The 16,152-nt window shown below is 39.8% G+C and overlaps 3 protein-coding genes across 5 annotated transcripts; 1 reads left to right on the top strand and 2 right to left on the bottom strand.

The window, feature by feature from the left end:
- Positions 1–186: 186 nt before the first annotated feature.
- Positions 187–1,906, bottom strand: acyp1 (acylphosphatase 1, erythrocyte (common) type). The gene is made up of 3 exons (XM_086095004.1): positions 1,825–1,906; positions 1,576–1,657; positions 187–747 (listed from the first exon to the last, which is right to left on the bottom strand). Exons 2-3 carry the CDS (start codon positions 1,654–1,656, stop codon positions 532–534), a joined length of 297 nt encoding a protein of 98 aa, XP_085951130.1. The 5' UTR covers position 1,657; positions 1,825–1,906; the 3' UTR covers positions 187–531.
- Positions 1,907–2,106: 200 nt separating this feature from the next.
- On the bottom strand, positions 2,107–11,300 carry nek9 (NIMA related kinase 9). Of its 2 annotated transcripts, none has more exons than XM_086095416.1 (23): positions 10,863–11,300; positions 9,438–9,615; positions 9,311–9,366; positions 9,167–9,237; positions 8,984–9,089; positions 8,608–8,739; positions 8,414–8,524; positions 8,231–8,295; positions 8,091–8,141; positions 7,818–8,010; positions 7,532–7,676; positions 7,249–7,449; positions 6,433–6,479; positions 6,195–6,356; positions 5,943–6,051; positions 5,711–5,872; positions 5,466–5,633; positions 5,055–5,108; positions 4,776–4,963; positions 4,484–4,639; positions 3,919–4,047; positions 3,795–3,848; positions 2,107–3,366 (listed from the first exon to the last, which is right to left on the bottom strand). In XM_086095416.1, exons 1-23 carry the CDS (start codon positions 11,046–11,048, stop codon positions 3,184–3,186), a joined length of 2,907 nt encoding a protein of 968 aa, XP_085951542.1. In that variant the 5' UTR covers positions 11,049–11,300; the 3' UTR covers positions 2,107–3,183. The 2 variants fall into 2 exon arrangements, with proteins under 2 accessions (XP_085951542.1, XP_085951541.1); XM_086095415.1 differs by having other exon boundaries at positions 5,049–5,108.
- A 1,288-nt stretch (positions 11,301–12,588) lies between these two features.
- On the top strand, positions 12,589–15,901 carry LOC147162934 (C-type lectin domain family 4 member G-like). Of its 2 annotated transcripts, none has more exons than XM_086095073.1 (6): positions 12,589–12,735; positions 12,909–13,007; positions 13,186–13,455; positions 13,541–13,704; positions 15,457–15,596; positions 15,675–15,901. In XM_086095073.1, exons 1-6 carry the CDS (start codon positions 12,624–12,626, stop codon positions 15,832–15,834), a joined length of 945 nt encoding a protein of 314 aa, XP_085951199.1. In that variant the 5' UTR covers positions 12,589–12,623; the 3' UTR covers positions 15,835–15,901. The 2 variants fall into 2 exon arrangements, with proteins under 2 accessions (XP_085951199.1, XP_085951198.1); XM_086095072.1 differs by having other exon boundaries at positions 12,600–12,735; positions 13,192–13,455.
- The last annotated feature ends 251 nt before the right edge of the window (positions 15,902–16,152 follow it).

Here is a 16,152-nt window from a genome sequence, read left to right on the forward strand (position 1 = left end):
GGTTAGGTACTGATTAATATAAAAGGATACCAGTTTTACACGCTCATGAACTTTCATAAATTATCTGCCCAAATTATTCTTAGCAATTGTAAGTGAAGACAGTGATTCTGTTAACGATTTATCGCTATAAAAAACAACACTGATTAGGAAAAAGATAAATATCAATATACAACACTTTATTTCTGCAAATGTGCACATTTTTCATATGATCACTTATACAACATTCTTCGAAAAATCACAATATTGCACATAAAAGGAAAATAAAATTTGTACCACCACGCTGATGATGATCTAGAGCCATTCATATTTATGGTAAAGCCAAATAGACGAAGGGTTAAAAGTTTAAATTGAGAATAAAAAAATAAAATAAAAAAAGTATTTTTGTGTTTTATTTTTGAAAGCACAGTTTTTGTAGAGGTTAAGGAATAATTTACATATGTGCACTTTTTCAATACGTAACAGGTACTGTGATGCATTTAAACAAATATTAAGGAAAAATAAATAAGTGCTTGTATGCTAATAATGTACATGTCATTTTACAATGTCAAAAGACGAGTGTTCGAGGCTGACAACTGTTTTCTCGTTCTTGAACTCTGCCTTGGCAATCTGTGATTTGGGACTCCCAGTGGATTTGAGCCATTGTTGCATTTCTGTCACCTTTTTGCGTGGGCCCTGGAGCTGCCCTTGCACACTTCCCACAGCTGTGTTTTGGACCCAACCTACAAGGCCAAGCTTTTTGGCCTGGGCCTGTAAAGTTTGACACACACAGATCATTTGACAGTCAAAGAACATGACACAGCAAACAGTGGTAAAAACAAACAAATAAATAAACGACGACGACGAAAAACCTACACACAACTACACACCCTGCACAGTCTAAATGCCAGGTTCTAATAATATACAAAAATGAGACAAGTTTAAATAATTTCACGACTTTTTCCACGATTAACGTGACCTATAACCTGTACAACTCAATTAAAACAAATGAAATCTTTTGGAGAGGGTAAGTAAAAGTAATTGATATAAATGTGGTTGCACAAGTGTGCACACGCTGTTATTAATGAGGTTGCGACTGTGTTCAGATTCAGAATGAATTAACCAATCACATTCAAGAACTCAGCTCAAACCTGGCTTCATCTAAAGTGCCTCTGATTAACCCCAAATACATTTCCGCTTTTCTAGTAGTCTTTTCCTGACATTTTTTTTAATCTTTAAAGTTTTGTGACAATATTGACTAATCCGTTCATGATAAACATTTCGCAAAAACACTTGAAATCTCCCAAACGTACAAAACATGTGTATGGTCTGATGGCACCAAGATTTAACTTTTTATTTTACTTCTCTCTTAATTATTATTTTTTTGTCAATTCAGACAAGTCATATTAATAGTGATTATAATTTTTAAATTATTTATTTTGGTTTGTCTCTTTTTAATCACAAAAGCTGCCTTCTGAATAGAAGAGGAATGTAGACTTTTTTATAAAAACACTACGTCATAATGACAGTAAATATTTGTAAGAAAAATATGTCAGGGTCAGAAATAAGTGCAACGAATATAACAAACGTAAAACGTACCTGTGTGTATTTCCGAAAAAAGACACCTTGCACTCTTCCAAATACTTCATAATCCACAGAAATTAATTCTCCGTCTGACATGCTGCACATAGAAAAACAAGTTGTGCGGCTGTGCCATTGACGATTTTGTAACCAAAACACATGGGCTACACTTCAGCGATATGGTAGCATGCTTTGTCGTCTAAAATCTAAACAAGTCTTTATGTGGATGCACATTTCTAATGGGTGTGTGGCAACATTAATATTCACCTGAATGTTATTTGAATCGATTTTTAAAGACGGTCAAGGATGCTGTAATTTTCGGTTGATCTCTACTTCCGGAAGTGACGATCAGTGACGTATAACTAAAGCGACGTATGTTTTTCCTCGCAACAAACGTGAGCATGGTCACGTCGGGCAGAACCTTTATAGCGTTATAATAAAAAAAAAAAGCGTATTTTTTTCCCATTTCAATTCTATAGTAACACACGTGAGGCTAGTTTAGTTTTGGTTTCAAAAGCTTAAGACACTGTATTATGCTAAGAAAACGCATAACACTGGACAGTTTATTGACCAAATGTTGCAATAAAGATAGACAATATCCCATGAGTTTGTTTAGACAAGGTTGCTTTAACAAACAAAGCAAAAATGAACAATGCAGATGGCAAAGAAAAAAAAATCAAATTTAATAAAAACAATTCAAGTGTTTGTGTTATACTGACAGACAGCCACACAAAAAAGGGCATTAAGAGAAAAACTGTCTACTGCTACCTCGTCAGTAGTTTCACCGATGGATACATGCACATTTTGGAAGCACATATTTGCATAAGAGATTAAGTTTAAAAAATCCCACATTTCTGAAGATATAGATATAGATATATATACACACACACACACATACACAGAGATGACAGTCCGAGAATGACACACAGCTTTGGTATTTTTGAAAGTGCTGACTTTCAGCTTTCATTCGGAGGGTACAACACTATTAACAGTTTAGGAGTGAGGCATTTTCACTATTGACAAGCAATCAAGAGTGAGCGCAGTACTCCACCAAGGTCCTATTCCAGGTTCTACACCAACATGTCATTTTTCTTTCTCTGCCCACGTACTCCCCCTCCACAAAGTTTTGTGGAAATCGTTTTTTTTTTTTTTTTGCCTAATCGTAAACAAACAAACTCGACCAATCTCGTTCAAGGCCCCACATTTCTACTGAAAACTTTTTAAAAGGTTTTGTTTAGCCTGTCGAATGATAACCCCCACCGCGCAACCACTTAAGCCCCAAGGTTGACATGACTCGAAGTAAACAATGATCACCAGAAAACCGGGACTTCATATTCACATTGTGGATGGAATAACACTAAGATTGTCCGACACCTCATGTTGAACCCAGTCAACATTTCAGTCTGTAGGAAGCCTGTGAGCAACATTTGCATGAGAACAATTGCGCAGATGCAATAAAAATAAGGATGCAAGTTGGTGCTCTGTTAAATACTGTATGTAACCACACGAGATGCTTGTTAAGGTGTGCGAGGCAGCCGTCTGGGCTTCCTATTCTCACATTAACCAAGCCTAAAATGCAGAGTTTAGTGACATCTCCCATTGAGAAGTGCATCGGCAGGTTGAGCTTCACAAGCTGGACCCTGCCGGTCTGCCTCCATGCTGTGTGAATCCAGATGCTCGTCCTCCTCCCCTATCCTCAGGTACGTGACCGCCGCAGTGATTGCCGTTATTGTCACACCTGGCTTCCAGCAACGACAGCCGGTTGAATGCTGCCAACAGTCTCGCATTGTCTTTTTGCTGGTCGCTGACCTACAACAGTGGTGGGAATAAGGAAAACCAATCAGTATCTGGTGGGACGGTTCACACAGATGTATGTACCATATACTGACTATGTGAGTATGACATTATCAACAGGAGTCTTTCTTCTGGTGTAGTCCCCAACAATTACAATGCGTGTCACGTTTTGTTAGCTCGTTTACAGCACCAGGTGGGCATTAGTGGTAGTGCTCTTAAGTGGTTTAGATCCTATTTGGCTGACAGAATTAGCCTTGGTTGCCCGCACTGCCCCACTGTTGCACGGCGTTCCACAGGGTTCAATTCTGGGGCTTCTGCGTTTTTCATTATATCTGCTGCCGCTGGATCCCATCTTAAAAAACATGGTATTTCCTTCCACTGCTTTACGGATGACTTTCATTTCAAATTTGTGTTTTGTGGCAGAGACAGGACGCCAGTCTCACCTGCTTCTCCAGCATTTGGATCCTCATCTCTTGCTGAGTGACCATCTCTCTCAGCTGCAAAATAAATTTCTTGTGTTAACAAAGTGACCTTGTTGACACACTTTAGAGTGGGCTGGTGCATTACCTGCGCCACCTCGCTACTTGCTCTGCAGCATGTGATTGCGTCCGCTTGGCCGCAGATGCCCGCGTCCGCTTGGCCGCAGATGCCTGCGTCCTCGAGGCCGTTTAGTTTGTCATCGCTCATTCGTGTAGTCTGTGTGAAGACGACCAACGGAATGGACCTTGAGATTACGATGCCTCAAAATGCACAACGGAACTTTGCAAAGCGACTTGATTTGCTGAGTCAGAACGCAGAAAATTCAATTTGGAATCACTACTGCCACCTGTTGACGAAAAATTAAACTGCACCCACCCTTCTTCACATACACAATGCGCACATGACGCCACAACCGCAGAAAGAAGGTGGGAAATTCAAACGTGAATCCAGTCTGAAAACTATTGACCAGAGATTTGCATAGTAAAAAGCTAAAGTGTTAATCTACTAATTAGAAGATACACTTCAGTCATAAACGGTCAAATAAAAAGGCTCCTGTAAAGATATTTTTGGCCAAATTGTTACAGAGAGCAATAATGCCCACTGAGTGCATGCAAAACGCATAGAAATCAAGAATAAAGAAAATGGACATTACCGATAGGTCGTGCTCACTGCTGACAGCTGCTGCGACAGCCTTTAGATCCTTCAGCTCATCATACGGTAGAGTGGTGCTCTCTGAGAAAGACAGGAGCTGGTCTGGAGGAAGCTCTGACCCCTCAGGCATCGGGATAAACTCAGCATCCTCAAGTTCCTTTATGGGGCATAATCAGCACGTGATTCTTCATATTCCGTTGTCTGATAAGCTTGAACAATAATGTGAGTTTGGGGGAAACCAGAGGGAAGAGTCGCACAAAATGTAGAAGCTCCTTTTCGGATTGTAAACGAACCCTTTTCAGCCAGAAAGGACATGAACTGTCTCCAGTCTGATTTGCCATTGACATCATTGGCGTTTCCAAGTTGCAAGCGTCAAGATCAGCCTCCACTGTACCTCCGAGGCCCCTGTCTCGACACTCTGTCTCTGAACCCGGCTCCATTTCCAGATCCACGGTGGCTATGGAACCACCCTGTCCGATCCCTATAATTGACACACAAACAGGATATAAATATGCTTCCTCACAAAGTTAAAGAGAGAACTTAAAGTACAAAAAAATAATATTTACCACTACCAATTGACAACCCACTGCTGTTTGAGCGAATGGTCTTGGAGTTGAGCACTTTTTCTGAAAAGAGGCAAGGAACTATCAGACAGGCAGCTATTAAAGCCATTATGTTATGACATTAACTCATTCACTGCCATAAATTCATTAAAAAAAAAAAGATAAAAATTTCGGGGAGTCGGGCGATTAAAATGTTTCATCGTAATTAATCGCATGACTTCACTAGTTAACTCACGATTAATCACAAATTTTATATCTGTTCCAAATGTACAATAAAAAATGTGTTTCTAGGTTTTCATACTCTTGTTAACAAAAAGTGGAAAAAAATTTAAACTAATAGAAATAGTTCAAATTAATTTTTGACGTTTATAGCCATCAATGGCAGCGAATGAGTTAATACAATGAAGTGAAATGACTAACCCATGATGATAATGGTATGCCAGCCACGACAAAAAAGGTCGGGCACATGGTGGAGTGATCCAAAAATGGGCCTTGGCATGGCAGGACAAACCTCGGAACCAAATCCTTTGTCAGCAGGCATTCCAAGTCGCCCGTTTCCTGCATTTCCCCATGCAAAGATCTGATTGTCTGCAACAAAAAAAAAGACACGCTTCATGTCAATAACATGGAAATGCGAGTGTGTATGTATCAATATGTGCTCTCACCCTCAGTGGCAACGATGGTGAAGCCGTCCCCACATGAAACTTTGGTGACAGTTTTCCCCCCAAATGGTCCGACCAGGACTTGCACACCTTGATGCTTCTTAAAGTCTTTGATGCCGAGTTGGCCGTACTTGTTACACCCGAATGTGAGGAGGCGACCACGTTCTGTGAAATTGATTCAACAGCTGACTAACAGTTTTTAGAGACAAATGAGTGTTGTTGTTTTTTTCAGTACCGTCAATGGCAGCTGTATGGTTCCTCCCTGGAGCTATAGTCCGGATCTTGAAGCGTGACAGCTGCTTTGCCAAAGTCAGCGTTGTGATGTATGGGATGCCCTGGTAACCCTGACATGTGACAGTCAAACATTAAAAATACAAATGCACCACCTGTGACCTCATCTTAATATTTGTATTTATTTTGCACAGGTTAAAAAATAATAATAATAATTGGTGAGATGACTTCTCTTTTCCAGTTGGCAAGCCAGTACCTCTCCAGGGTGGTTTTTGAGACCAGAGAATTCCTGATTCAGACCTAGCTTGTTGGATTCATTGTTCCCGCATGCTAGGACTTTGCCAGTGTCCGTCAAGAAGAAGGTTCCATTACTGCTACATGACACCGAGGAGATGGTGGCACCTTTGGGGAGCTCCACCTGTGGGAAAAATTATTAAATGTAAACGTTTGTAATATACAGTCAGGGATATACTCATGTCAGGAACAAGTCTTACTTGCATCGGAGAGGAAAAATCATCCTCACATTCCAAGCCGAGGCGCCCTGCGGATGGAAGAAATTGAAGAGAAAGGGCAGTAATGAGCAAGAATGATGTATTCCTACTGGTTGGATTAATAATACAGGATTTTTGCAAGTATAAACTAATTTAATGCTATTTGTAAACTAATTTAATGCTCAAGTCATACTGCATACACACATTTACAGACATGCACGTACTGTTTATATATTAGGGCTGTCAGTCGATTACATTTCCATAGGGAACTTGCGATTAATTGCAAATTAATCACATGTTCTAAAATGTACAATAAAATATATTTTTCAATTTTTTCATACTCTTAGTTAAGTGTGGTTGTATCTGTTAGTTAATTGAGTCATACTGCGATTTGTGTTGAGATAATTTTCTGCCACTAGGTGGCATTAGTGTTTCATGTTGGACGTCGGTGACAGGATCAGTACATTTTTCTTGTCAAATTCAGAGCAAGTGGTATTAGGAACATTAAACAACTGGTGGCCATTTTGTTCATTGTAAATTACCAGTCCTCACAAACAATTTTTTTTACATCTACTATTGCTAAATTGTGTTTTACCACAGTGAATGATTTGCACAATGCTGTTAAATAAAGCATGGACAACAATGTTTTTACATCAATTTTATGTACATTTTTATTAGCTCTGGATATATCTTACTTCATGCTTTTCAATGCCATTTAAAGCCTTAAGTTTACCAAAATCCATTTAATGACTTTCAATCATTTGTAATGACCCGTGGAAACCGTGTCATCGCAAAAACACATTTGGCCAGCCCACATACCATACTCTCCACAACCCCAGGAGAAGATGTCTCCACTGTGAGTGAGCACCACCACATGGTTGTCTCCACAAGAAACCTGACGGACTGGCCGCTCCTCGAAAAACTCCAGAAGCACCGGCTCTAGGATCTGCATGCCCATGGCGCCCTCCACACCGATGCAGCCGTAATAGTCCGACCCAAACGTGTACATTTGGTCCTCATCTGCAGCAGAGAGCCGGTTAGATTTAAGCGAGAATGTTCATTTGTCATTATTTTTTTCTGAACCAGGAGGTTGTGGGCTCACCAGTGATGCAGACGGTGAAGTCAGTACCGCACGCCACCTGTCGGATGGCCTTGCCCTGGAGCTTCTCAACCCTTTTGGGCTGCCGGTAGGAAGCTTGATCTCCATGCCCCAGTTGACCAACCATCTTGGCACCGCCTTGAACATTCTGAGGAGCACGTTTCTCATCATCTACGCACCTAAGCTATATTGTATATAGTCTCTCTTCAGTGAAGATGTTAACCCATTGTGGGTCGCTCTGAAACGTATCTCCTCATCAAAGGAGGTTCAGTGTATTCTTAAAACTTACTGCCCAAGTGTAGAGTTCTTTTTCCACCGTCACCACTGCAAAGTGACTCTCTCCAGCACACACGTGTTGGGCACTGCTGCCCCCTTTAAAGGTGTCCAGTTTCTGGGGCGTGAACTTGCCTCCGCCCCAGAAATACACCTCCCTTGAGCGTGTGGTCACCACGGCAACAGGAGTCTCAGTCGCTGTACTCAACCTATAGACGGAGAACAATCCATAGGATGCTATTTGGGTAGGATGATAGTAAGATGATTACAGGAGACAACATGAGCTTACTTTGGTTTCTTCATTGCTAAATTCAGCAGGGCAACTCGCTCTGCAAGCTCACTGTCAAATAGGAAGGTTGGCAGATGTCTGTTGTGAATTTGCTGCATTTTATTTATTTTTTTTGTACATAAAATATGACTTTAACTTACTGTCGGCAACAGGAGAGGACTGGCTGGTCTAAAATTTGCTCCGCTGTTGGTCTCTTTGCAGGATCCTGCCAAAGAAAATTTAAATAGTTTATAACAACAACCAATAAAGTGAGGCAGACTTTTTGCCCTGCTAATTTACAATAACGCCACTCCCCCCCCTCTTTTTTTAAGGAAAACACTCACTTGATCGAGACACTCATAGACCAGCTTGATCAATCCAGCTCCATAAACATCGCGGTTCACATCCATAGTCCAGTTTCCCTGGACTATTTTTACACACAAGTTCAGAGCATTCTGCGTGGACACAAACCACATCTGGTCAACAAAGAATACACTGATATTGGTAAAGCATTGAAAGAAATTCAAATGAGTCCTACCGTGGCATCAAATGTCCTTGTAAGGGTTAAGGCTTCAAAAAGCACGCAACCCATGGCCCAGATGTCAGATTTGAAGTTGTACTTCGCTCCCTGGCACAATTCAGGCGACATATAATATGGAGTTCCCACGCACTGGACATAAAGAATATTAGAATTACACAAAAGATATGCAAGGCACCAAAGTCACTGTTGGCATTTTTTTAGTATTTAATATAGACACTATATTGGGTAAAAACACAATGTAACATACTTAATGAGAATGTAATAAAAGAGGGTTCGCCATTATGTCACCCTGACAAAACCCTGACTCACCTGGTACTATACCTCACAATAGTACCCTTTTTCCTGCTAAACCACGATAAGCAAGTACTCGTACCGTTTCTGCCATCGAGAACTCTGAGCCGAGTTTCTTTGCAAGCCCGTAATCACCAAGCTTGATGAGGTCAGTCTTGGTCAGGAAAATGTTGAGAGTTTTGATATCCCTGCGGGGGAAACAAGTGTGATGATGGACCTGAAACAACTCAAGACAGACGAAGCCATTGTCATATGAGCATCTCACCTGTGTAAAACGCCAGCCTTGTGAATATGGGCCACGGCTGAAGCAATCTGGTACAGGTACCAAATAACCACCTGCAGAAAATATATGGCTAGAGATAGAATGTGCGCGTGTGCGGGGATTATTTGCATTTGAGCTGCTTCTTACCTCCTCATTAAAAAGTTTTCCCTTCTGTTGGACGATTTTGTCGTAAAGATTCCCACCTGTGGCGACAATGTTATTCAGCCTCCAGTCAGACTCGGTGTCAATCAATCAGCAGACTGGCATCTCTTACCATTGCAGTATTCCAGTTCAATGAGCAGAGTGTTTTTATCCGTGAAGTGATTAAAGTAGGCGATGATGTTGTTGTGCTCCAGGATGGACAGTATGCTTATTTCGTTCATGACATCTCTGCGCTCGCGGTCAGAGAGCGAGTTCAGGTCCACTTCCTTCCATACAACTAGGGAGTTGTCCTGGGGAACAAAGAGGGAGTTAGCAGCAAATAAAGCTTTTCGCCATGAGAAATTATTTTCATCATGAGTCACTTTATTAATGTGCAGTTCTTTGCTTGCTTTATTTAGCCGTAAAAAGGTCACACTGAGCATGATAATTATCACTTTCCCTTTGATGCATCGATTGATGCAGTAATTCATAAATCAGATTACAATGTGAATGCAAAAATATCTGTGGCTATAATACTTCAACTTTTCATGTTTCATGAAACAATGGCATGTAAACAACATGCAGACTGCACTTCTTAAGCACTGAATTTTTCTAGATGGATACAAATAATAATAAAAAAGCCTACTAACTGACCAAAATGAAGCATTTCCCACCCAAATTGCAGCCTTTGTGGTTTTGAAAACTAGTATTTACGTTATATTATACTAATGTTAATTAGAATTTGATTAATTATTCAACCATAGTGTACATAATGGCAGTCTTGTAAAGTACAGTGGTGTCTTGCGAAACAATCTTAATTCATTCTGTGACCATGCTTGTAACACAAGACACATTATCTCAAATCATCTTTTCCCATTGGATGGATAGAAATGACATTAATCTTTTGCAGCATTCCCCAGAAAAACAACAAAAATTGTTGTAATGTGTATTTCAATGAGGAAAAATGAACTCCCTAATACTGCACTTTATATTTAAAAAAAAAAAGACAGTTATTAAATAGAAGAAGCTATTGTGCTACTCTGTCTGGTGTTCCCACTTTAGCCACCAAGGGGGCAGTATACGACAACTAGATGGATTGCCAACTTGTTGGGGGGTTCAATATCATTATATTTGCCTTAACTTGTAATGTGTTAATGTGTCATAAATAAATAAATAAATAAATAAATAGCACCAAAAATATATCGGCAGATTTTTGCAGATTTTAAAACAGCAAATATCGGCTGATTAATTGGTCTGACCCGAGACTAACCAAGTCACAAGGATGGTTTGGTAAAGTGTAAACGTATACATTTTATTTAGAAAATATAGTGGAGTAGAAACTAAAGTTGCCTTTATAAAGTACATATAAAGTACAGACACATGAAAATGTTTATTGTTTTTTTCCTGCTAATCAGAAGGATATACCATAGGGTCTTAGAAAACAAAAACGTGATTATTGTTGCCTAGCAACGTGGTGACTAGGTGCCATCCCTCTGTCCAGCTAACATTTCTTCTGAAAGAAGATTGAAGTGAAGTGGAGCGGAGGGGATGAGCTCACCTCGGTTCTTCTGTACAGCGTCGCTTCACCGAACGCCCCCCTCCCGAGGATCCGGATGGGAATGTAATGCAACTTCTCCTCTTCGCCATTAAACGTGGCCGACGCTGACCGCTCGCTCAGCCCAGACCCGCCGGCCAAATCGGAACTGAGCGAGTCGAAATGTCTCTCATACTCAGCCAGTGACATTTCTGTGTTAGCCACCAGCTGCGCTGATGGGTGAGAACACAAACAGGCCTGACTCGAAAACTCTTTCGGAAGACTCCTTTCCGCAAAGCGTCACCAGTCACACATGCGGCCTAACAGTTAAAAGAAATCTTTAAGTGCAAGCGAGTATAATCGGGAAGCTAATATACTTGTAAAATGCACAATACTGGTGGGGAAAACAACCGAGAAGGAAAAAAAATACGTTGAAGTTGCACAAGCGTCAAGCATCACATATTAAACAGTAAGTTCGACCTACTTCATTTTAACTTTCAAAATAAAAGCTTCGCGTTCAACTTTTATGTGATATATTTTACGATGAAAGTAAGAGGAACGTATTTCCTGTAAAGGTGGTAGTTCTGTTTGTATAACTTGGTTCGTGACTGACAGCGCCACCACATTTAAATCGTGGCAATGTCTTTTTACTCTACACTGAAAGAAGAGCAATGTGCCTGAAGCTCACACTTGGCTCAAGCGGTTTGACGAGTGCCTCACACTCGTCTAGAGGCGACTCCACAACTTAACTCGCAAAACCGGAAGTTACATTTGAGGGTATGAGAAGTGACAAAGTACATTACTTTACTCAGCCTCTGTACTTGAGTAGAAGTATTCTGTGAAATAAATACTCTGGCAAATGTAGTACTGATTCAATTCATTTATTAAGCATCAGTAAATATAATTAAATAAATAAATAAGAGTATAGACTGAAATATTCCCGCGGGCAGACAAATAGTCCCACCTACCTTTGACTTTACCGTGAACGGCTAAAATCTACATTTTGAATATGCAAATTTTACAAAAATGTTGACCAAAATTAGTACAAAGAAATGTTCTGAAATGTTGTGCATACTGTACTAATAAGTGATGTATTGAGTTGCAATGAATTTCATCCATTCATTTTCCATATTGAATGAGTATTACTCATGAGCATTTGTAACACTATTAAGTGTTTAATATATTCATGCTTTTGGAGGACACACCTGTACTAATACCCCACCTCATGCACTTCAAATGAGCTGTCAACGGTTCTTGTGAAAAAAATAAAAACATGTTGTTTGTGTACTTTTGACATTGCTGTTGTAGTGGCTATTGGTTGAAAATGTTCATGGTTGATAACTCTCCACTAAACTATCGGTAGGCAGGTTTGTGCTTAATTTCTATGAGCATGTAATCTGATTCCTATTTTTACCTGAAAGACAATTTTGTTGACCTGATTTAGTCCTGGCCTCTCTTCTTCTCTGATGAAGAACGACAGTCTTGAATTTGGAGGTCCTCTTGAGTGATATCTGCCATCTAGTGGCGAGTACAGTTATTACAACTCAAAACTGCTCCACTGCAAACAACATTTATTTTCAAAAATTAATCGAGGGCCACTCTAAGTGTGTTATAGAAACCTGTTTATACAATTTTTCCCACCATGATTAGGTGTAAATTATGTTTTTATAACACAGGAGCAAAAACTTCTTCCTACTGTTCCTTTAACACACACACATACGCATACACTCACAAACCTTATCACTAGTTGACCAGATCAATATGCACCACTTTCACTGAAGTACAATGGAGAGCATTCAATCACAGCTAGACCAAAGTGCGGAAACTCCGGTGGATCATAAAAATTTGGAAGAGTTTCACACATATGGGCTTTCACGCTCTCAGAAATTTCAACAAGGTACAGTATAGATGACTTTGACATTTTGATGTGCTGCACTTAATGCCTACATTGAAGTCCACTTTGTCTAACAGTGTTTGGTGACTCAACATGCGATGATTGTTTAAGAAGCTCTCAAGATGTTCTTGGTTATTTTTGCAATTTTCATATGAAGTTGTGTGTGTTTATTTCAGGAGCTGGATCTTGGATTCCGCACCACAGGGTGACTCTTCCGCTTCTGGGCCTGCTCAATGCTGTTCTTTTCATAGTTTCTGTTGTCCTCGCCATTTGCTGTGAGTAAAATAGCACTTGATGCAGCAGGTAGAATCAGTTTGTCAGATAGAGATGAGGCAAAAGAGTGCGTGACAATAACAAACAGATGATAACCTAAATAAAAAACCTCTTTAAAAGCCAAAAGAATAAGCAATCAGTCTAAATTAGCCTATTTTGATCCTATCTGATTTTTTTGAGTCTCAGGTGCCAATGCCAACGAAGATCACCTTCTGACTCCTCATTCGGCTCTCTCGTCCCTCATCATCGAGCGTAATTATCTCCGCAACCACAGTGACATCCTCAAAGCACAGAAGGAAGCGGAGGCAGCATTAGTCAAGGAGCAGACGAGCCACGTTCAAATGAAGCTGCAACTAAAACAGCATATGAGACTGGGCGACACTCTTCAGAGCCAGGTTGAAATACTTCAAACGGAAAAGAAAACGCTAATGGCTACAAAAGATATTATTGGTAAATCTAAGATCGTGGTCGAGTAAATCTTGGAATCTTTGTATTAATTCATGGTCAACCTGGGACTTATCTGTTGTTGCAACAGAGCAAAACTGTGATAGATGTCCGTCAGGATGGACTCTTCTTCAATCAGCCTGCTATTATTTTTCCCTCCCTGAGCCCAACGCCAAAAAGAACTGGCCAGACAGCAGAGCAGACTGCCTTGGTCGAGGCGGAGACCTTCTAGTAATCGAGAACTTGCAGGAACAGGTCAGAAGAAAAAAAGGATCACGATTAACATTACAATCTATGTTTTTTTCTATGCCTGTTTATTTAGGACAAGGATTTCATTCAGTTTACACCAGGGGTCACCGGATTTCTCACAACATGCAGTATGCAACACTTTATCCCCCCATATAATCTCTGCCAGTGTTCAAATGTTCAAATAATGACTTCGTCAGCCTTCCTATAGAAAATCAGAATGTCCCCTCAATGGTAAGCTTTCTTTTTATTTTTAGAGCTATTTTAGAGATCAGTTTTAAACTCAACCCCAAAAATGTCTCTACAATAAATGTATGTACCCCCCCTGCTAGTCTAAACACAGAATTCAGCCAAATCCACATGTTTATCTATCTCAGGGGTGGCCATTTTGCTACTTTCTGTTGACTGAAAATGACCTCAAAATTGCTCAGGGCCAGTGTAACCAGTAACTAGTTACAGTTACTAGTTGCTTCATTTTAAAAGTAACTCAATTACTCAGATGATTACTTAAACAAAAAGTAATGTAAAGTGATTAATTTTTATACTCTTGTAAACAAAAGTGGAAAAAAAAATTAACTAATAGAAATAGTTCAAATTAATTTTTATAGCCGTCAACGGCAGTGAATGAATTAAAAAAATAAAGAAAATATAAAAAATTTGGGGCATCAGGCGATTAAAGTTTTAATTGTAATTAATCGCATGACTTCAATAGTTAACTCGCGATTGATTCCGAATTTCATATCTGTTCGAAATGTACAAAAAAATACTAGGTTTTCATACTCTTGTTAACAAAAGTGGTAAAAAAAAAAATGAGTTAAACTAATAGAAATAGTTCAAATGAATTTTTGACGTTTATAGCCGTCAATGGCAGTGAATGAGTTAAAAGTAACTCTTTAGTTACTTAAAAAAAAAAAACATACACTGTTCCTTTATGCTCAACTACAGTAATGAGCGTATTTCCACGTCGAAAAACTCGTCTTGCGCTCGCCTTGACTCTCCATGACTGCCGAATCCGATACCCGCCCACAATGTGTCTTCTTTGTTAGCACGGCAGCGGCAAGCCATTGTAAACAGGAAGTAGTACAGTACACAGCAGCCATCCATTCATTATTTGATTCTGAACCGCTTATCCTCATGAGTGTCGCACAATTAAACAATTAAATTAAATAATTTATGAAGTAACTGACTAATGCACCATATTGTAACTGTAACTGAGTTTTTGTGTTTAAAAAAGTAATGCGTTAGAGTATTAGTTATTGTAAAAAGTAACTAAGTTACAGTTACGCGTTACTAGTAACTAGTTACTGCCCAACACTGCTCAGGGCTTAGGTAACGACCAATCACGGCTCAGCTTGCGAACGTCACGATCAAACGCGTGAGCTGTGATTGGTCATTGTTTGAGCCCTGAGCAACTGTGATGTCATTTCCAGTCGACAGCAAGAGGCAAAATGGCCACCCCGAGATTGTGGATTTGGTTGCTTAATTCATTTAAAATAAACAAAATATTAATCAGAATACCATGTTTAGACCAGTGGAGTAAATGAAAGAGCCAAACTATTACAAACAGCTCTACAGCTCTGACATTAACAGAGTAAATAAGAAAGAGAATCGTAGATCATTTTAAGTCTTCTAATAAGTCACTTTAGCCAACTAATAATAATAATGAAAAATTACAAGGTTGACCAAGTACCATCCTATTTTACATTACAAACACCCTGCAATTGTACAATTCAATTCAACTCCAATTTTCTTTTTTTCCAGATACTTCTAAGTGAAAACCTTCCAAAAGCGAGCTCCAGTTCGCATTTGTGGTGGCAGAACGGGTTCTGGATGGGTCTGCGAGGCACTGAGTCGTGGGGAACATGGACATGGATAAACAACAGGACTTTGAATGAAACAGGGTGAGAACCTTGCTGACTTAGAATGTGTTCATTCCATGCAACAATGCAATTTCGTATGTTAATTGATCCGATTTCAAGGTACTGGAGGAATAACCAGCCCAGCACCATTGGACTTCAGACTGGGGACTGCGTAGCTTTTTATTACTTTGCTGACAGCAGAAAAACATGGTACAATGGCAACTGCCAGGAACACCTCTTCAACTGGATTTGCGAGATGATGGCAAAGCCCTCCGAGTAGAATGAACTGAACCTACTTACAAATCATGCTTATGCAAAATGCCCAATAAACATAAGTGAATAAAAGACCCAAATGTTAATCATCCATTTTCTCTTAGTGCTTGTCCTCCAAAAGGTCGTGGGTGACTTGCAAACTTCACACAAAGGGGTCCAAGTAATGTCTTGAACCTGGGACCTCTTGATTGAACTATATTGCAGGATTTTTGCGATTTCATTCAATTACTAACCATCAACATCAATTGTGTAGCTGTAACCGCAAGATTTCGGATCCAGTTAGAAGTCCCTTTCTCTGTGTCCCATGTCAATATTTAACAAACGA

This window comes from Leptonotus elevatus, chromosome 14 (assembly GCF_054856555.1).
Source record: "Leptonotus elevatus isolate MCC_2025b chromosome 14, RoL_Lele_1.0, whole genome shotgun sequence".
NCBI classification, from domain to species: domain Eukaryota; kingdom Metazoa; phylum Chordata; class Actinopteri; order Syngnathiformes; family Syngnathidae; genus Leptonotus; species Leptonotus elevatus.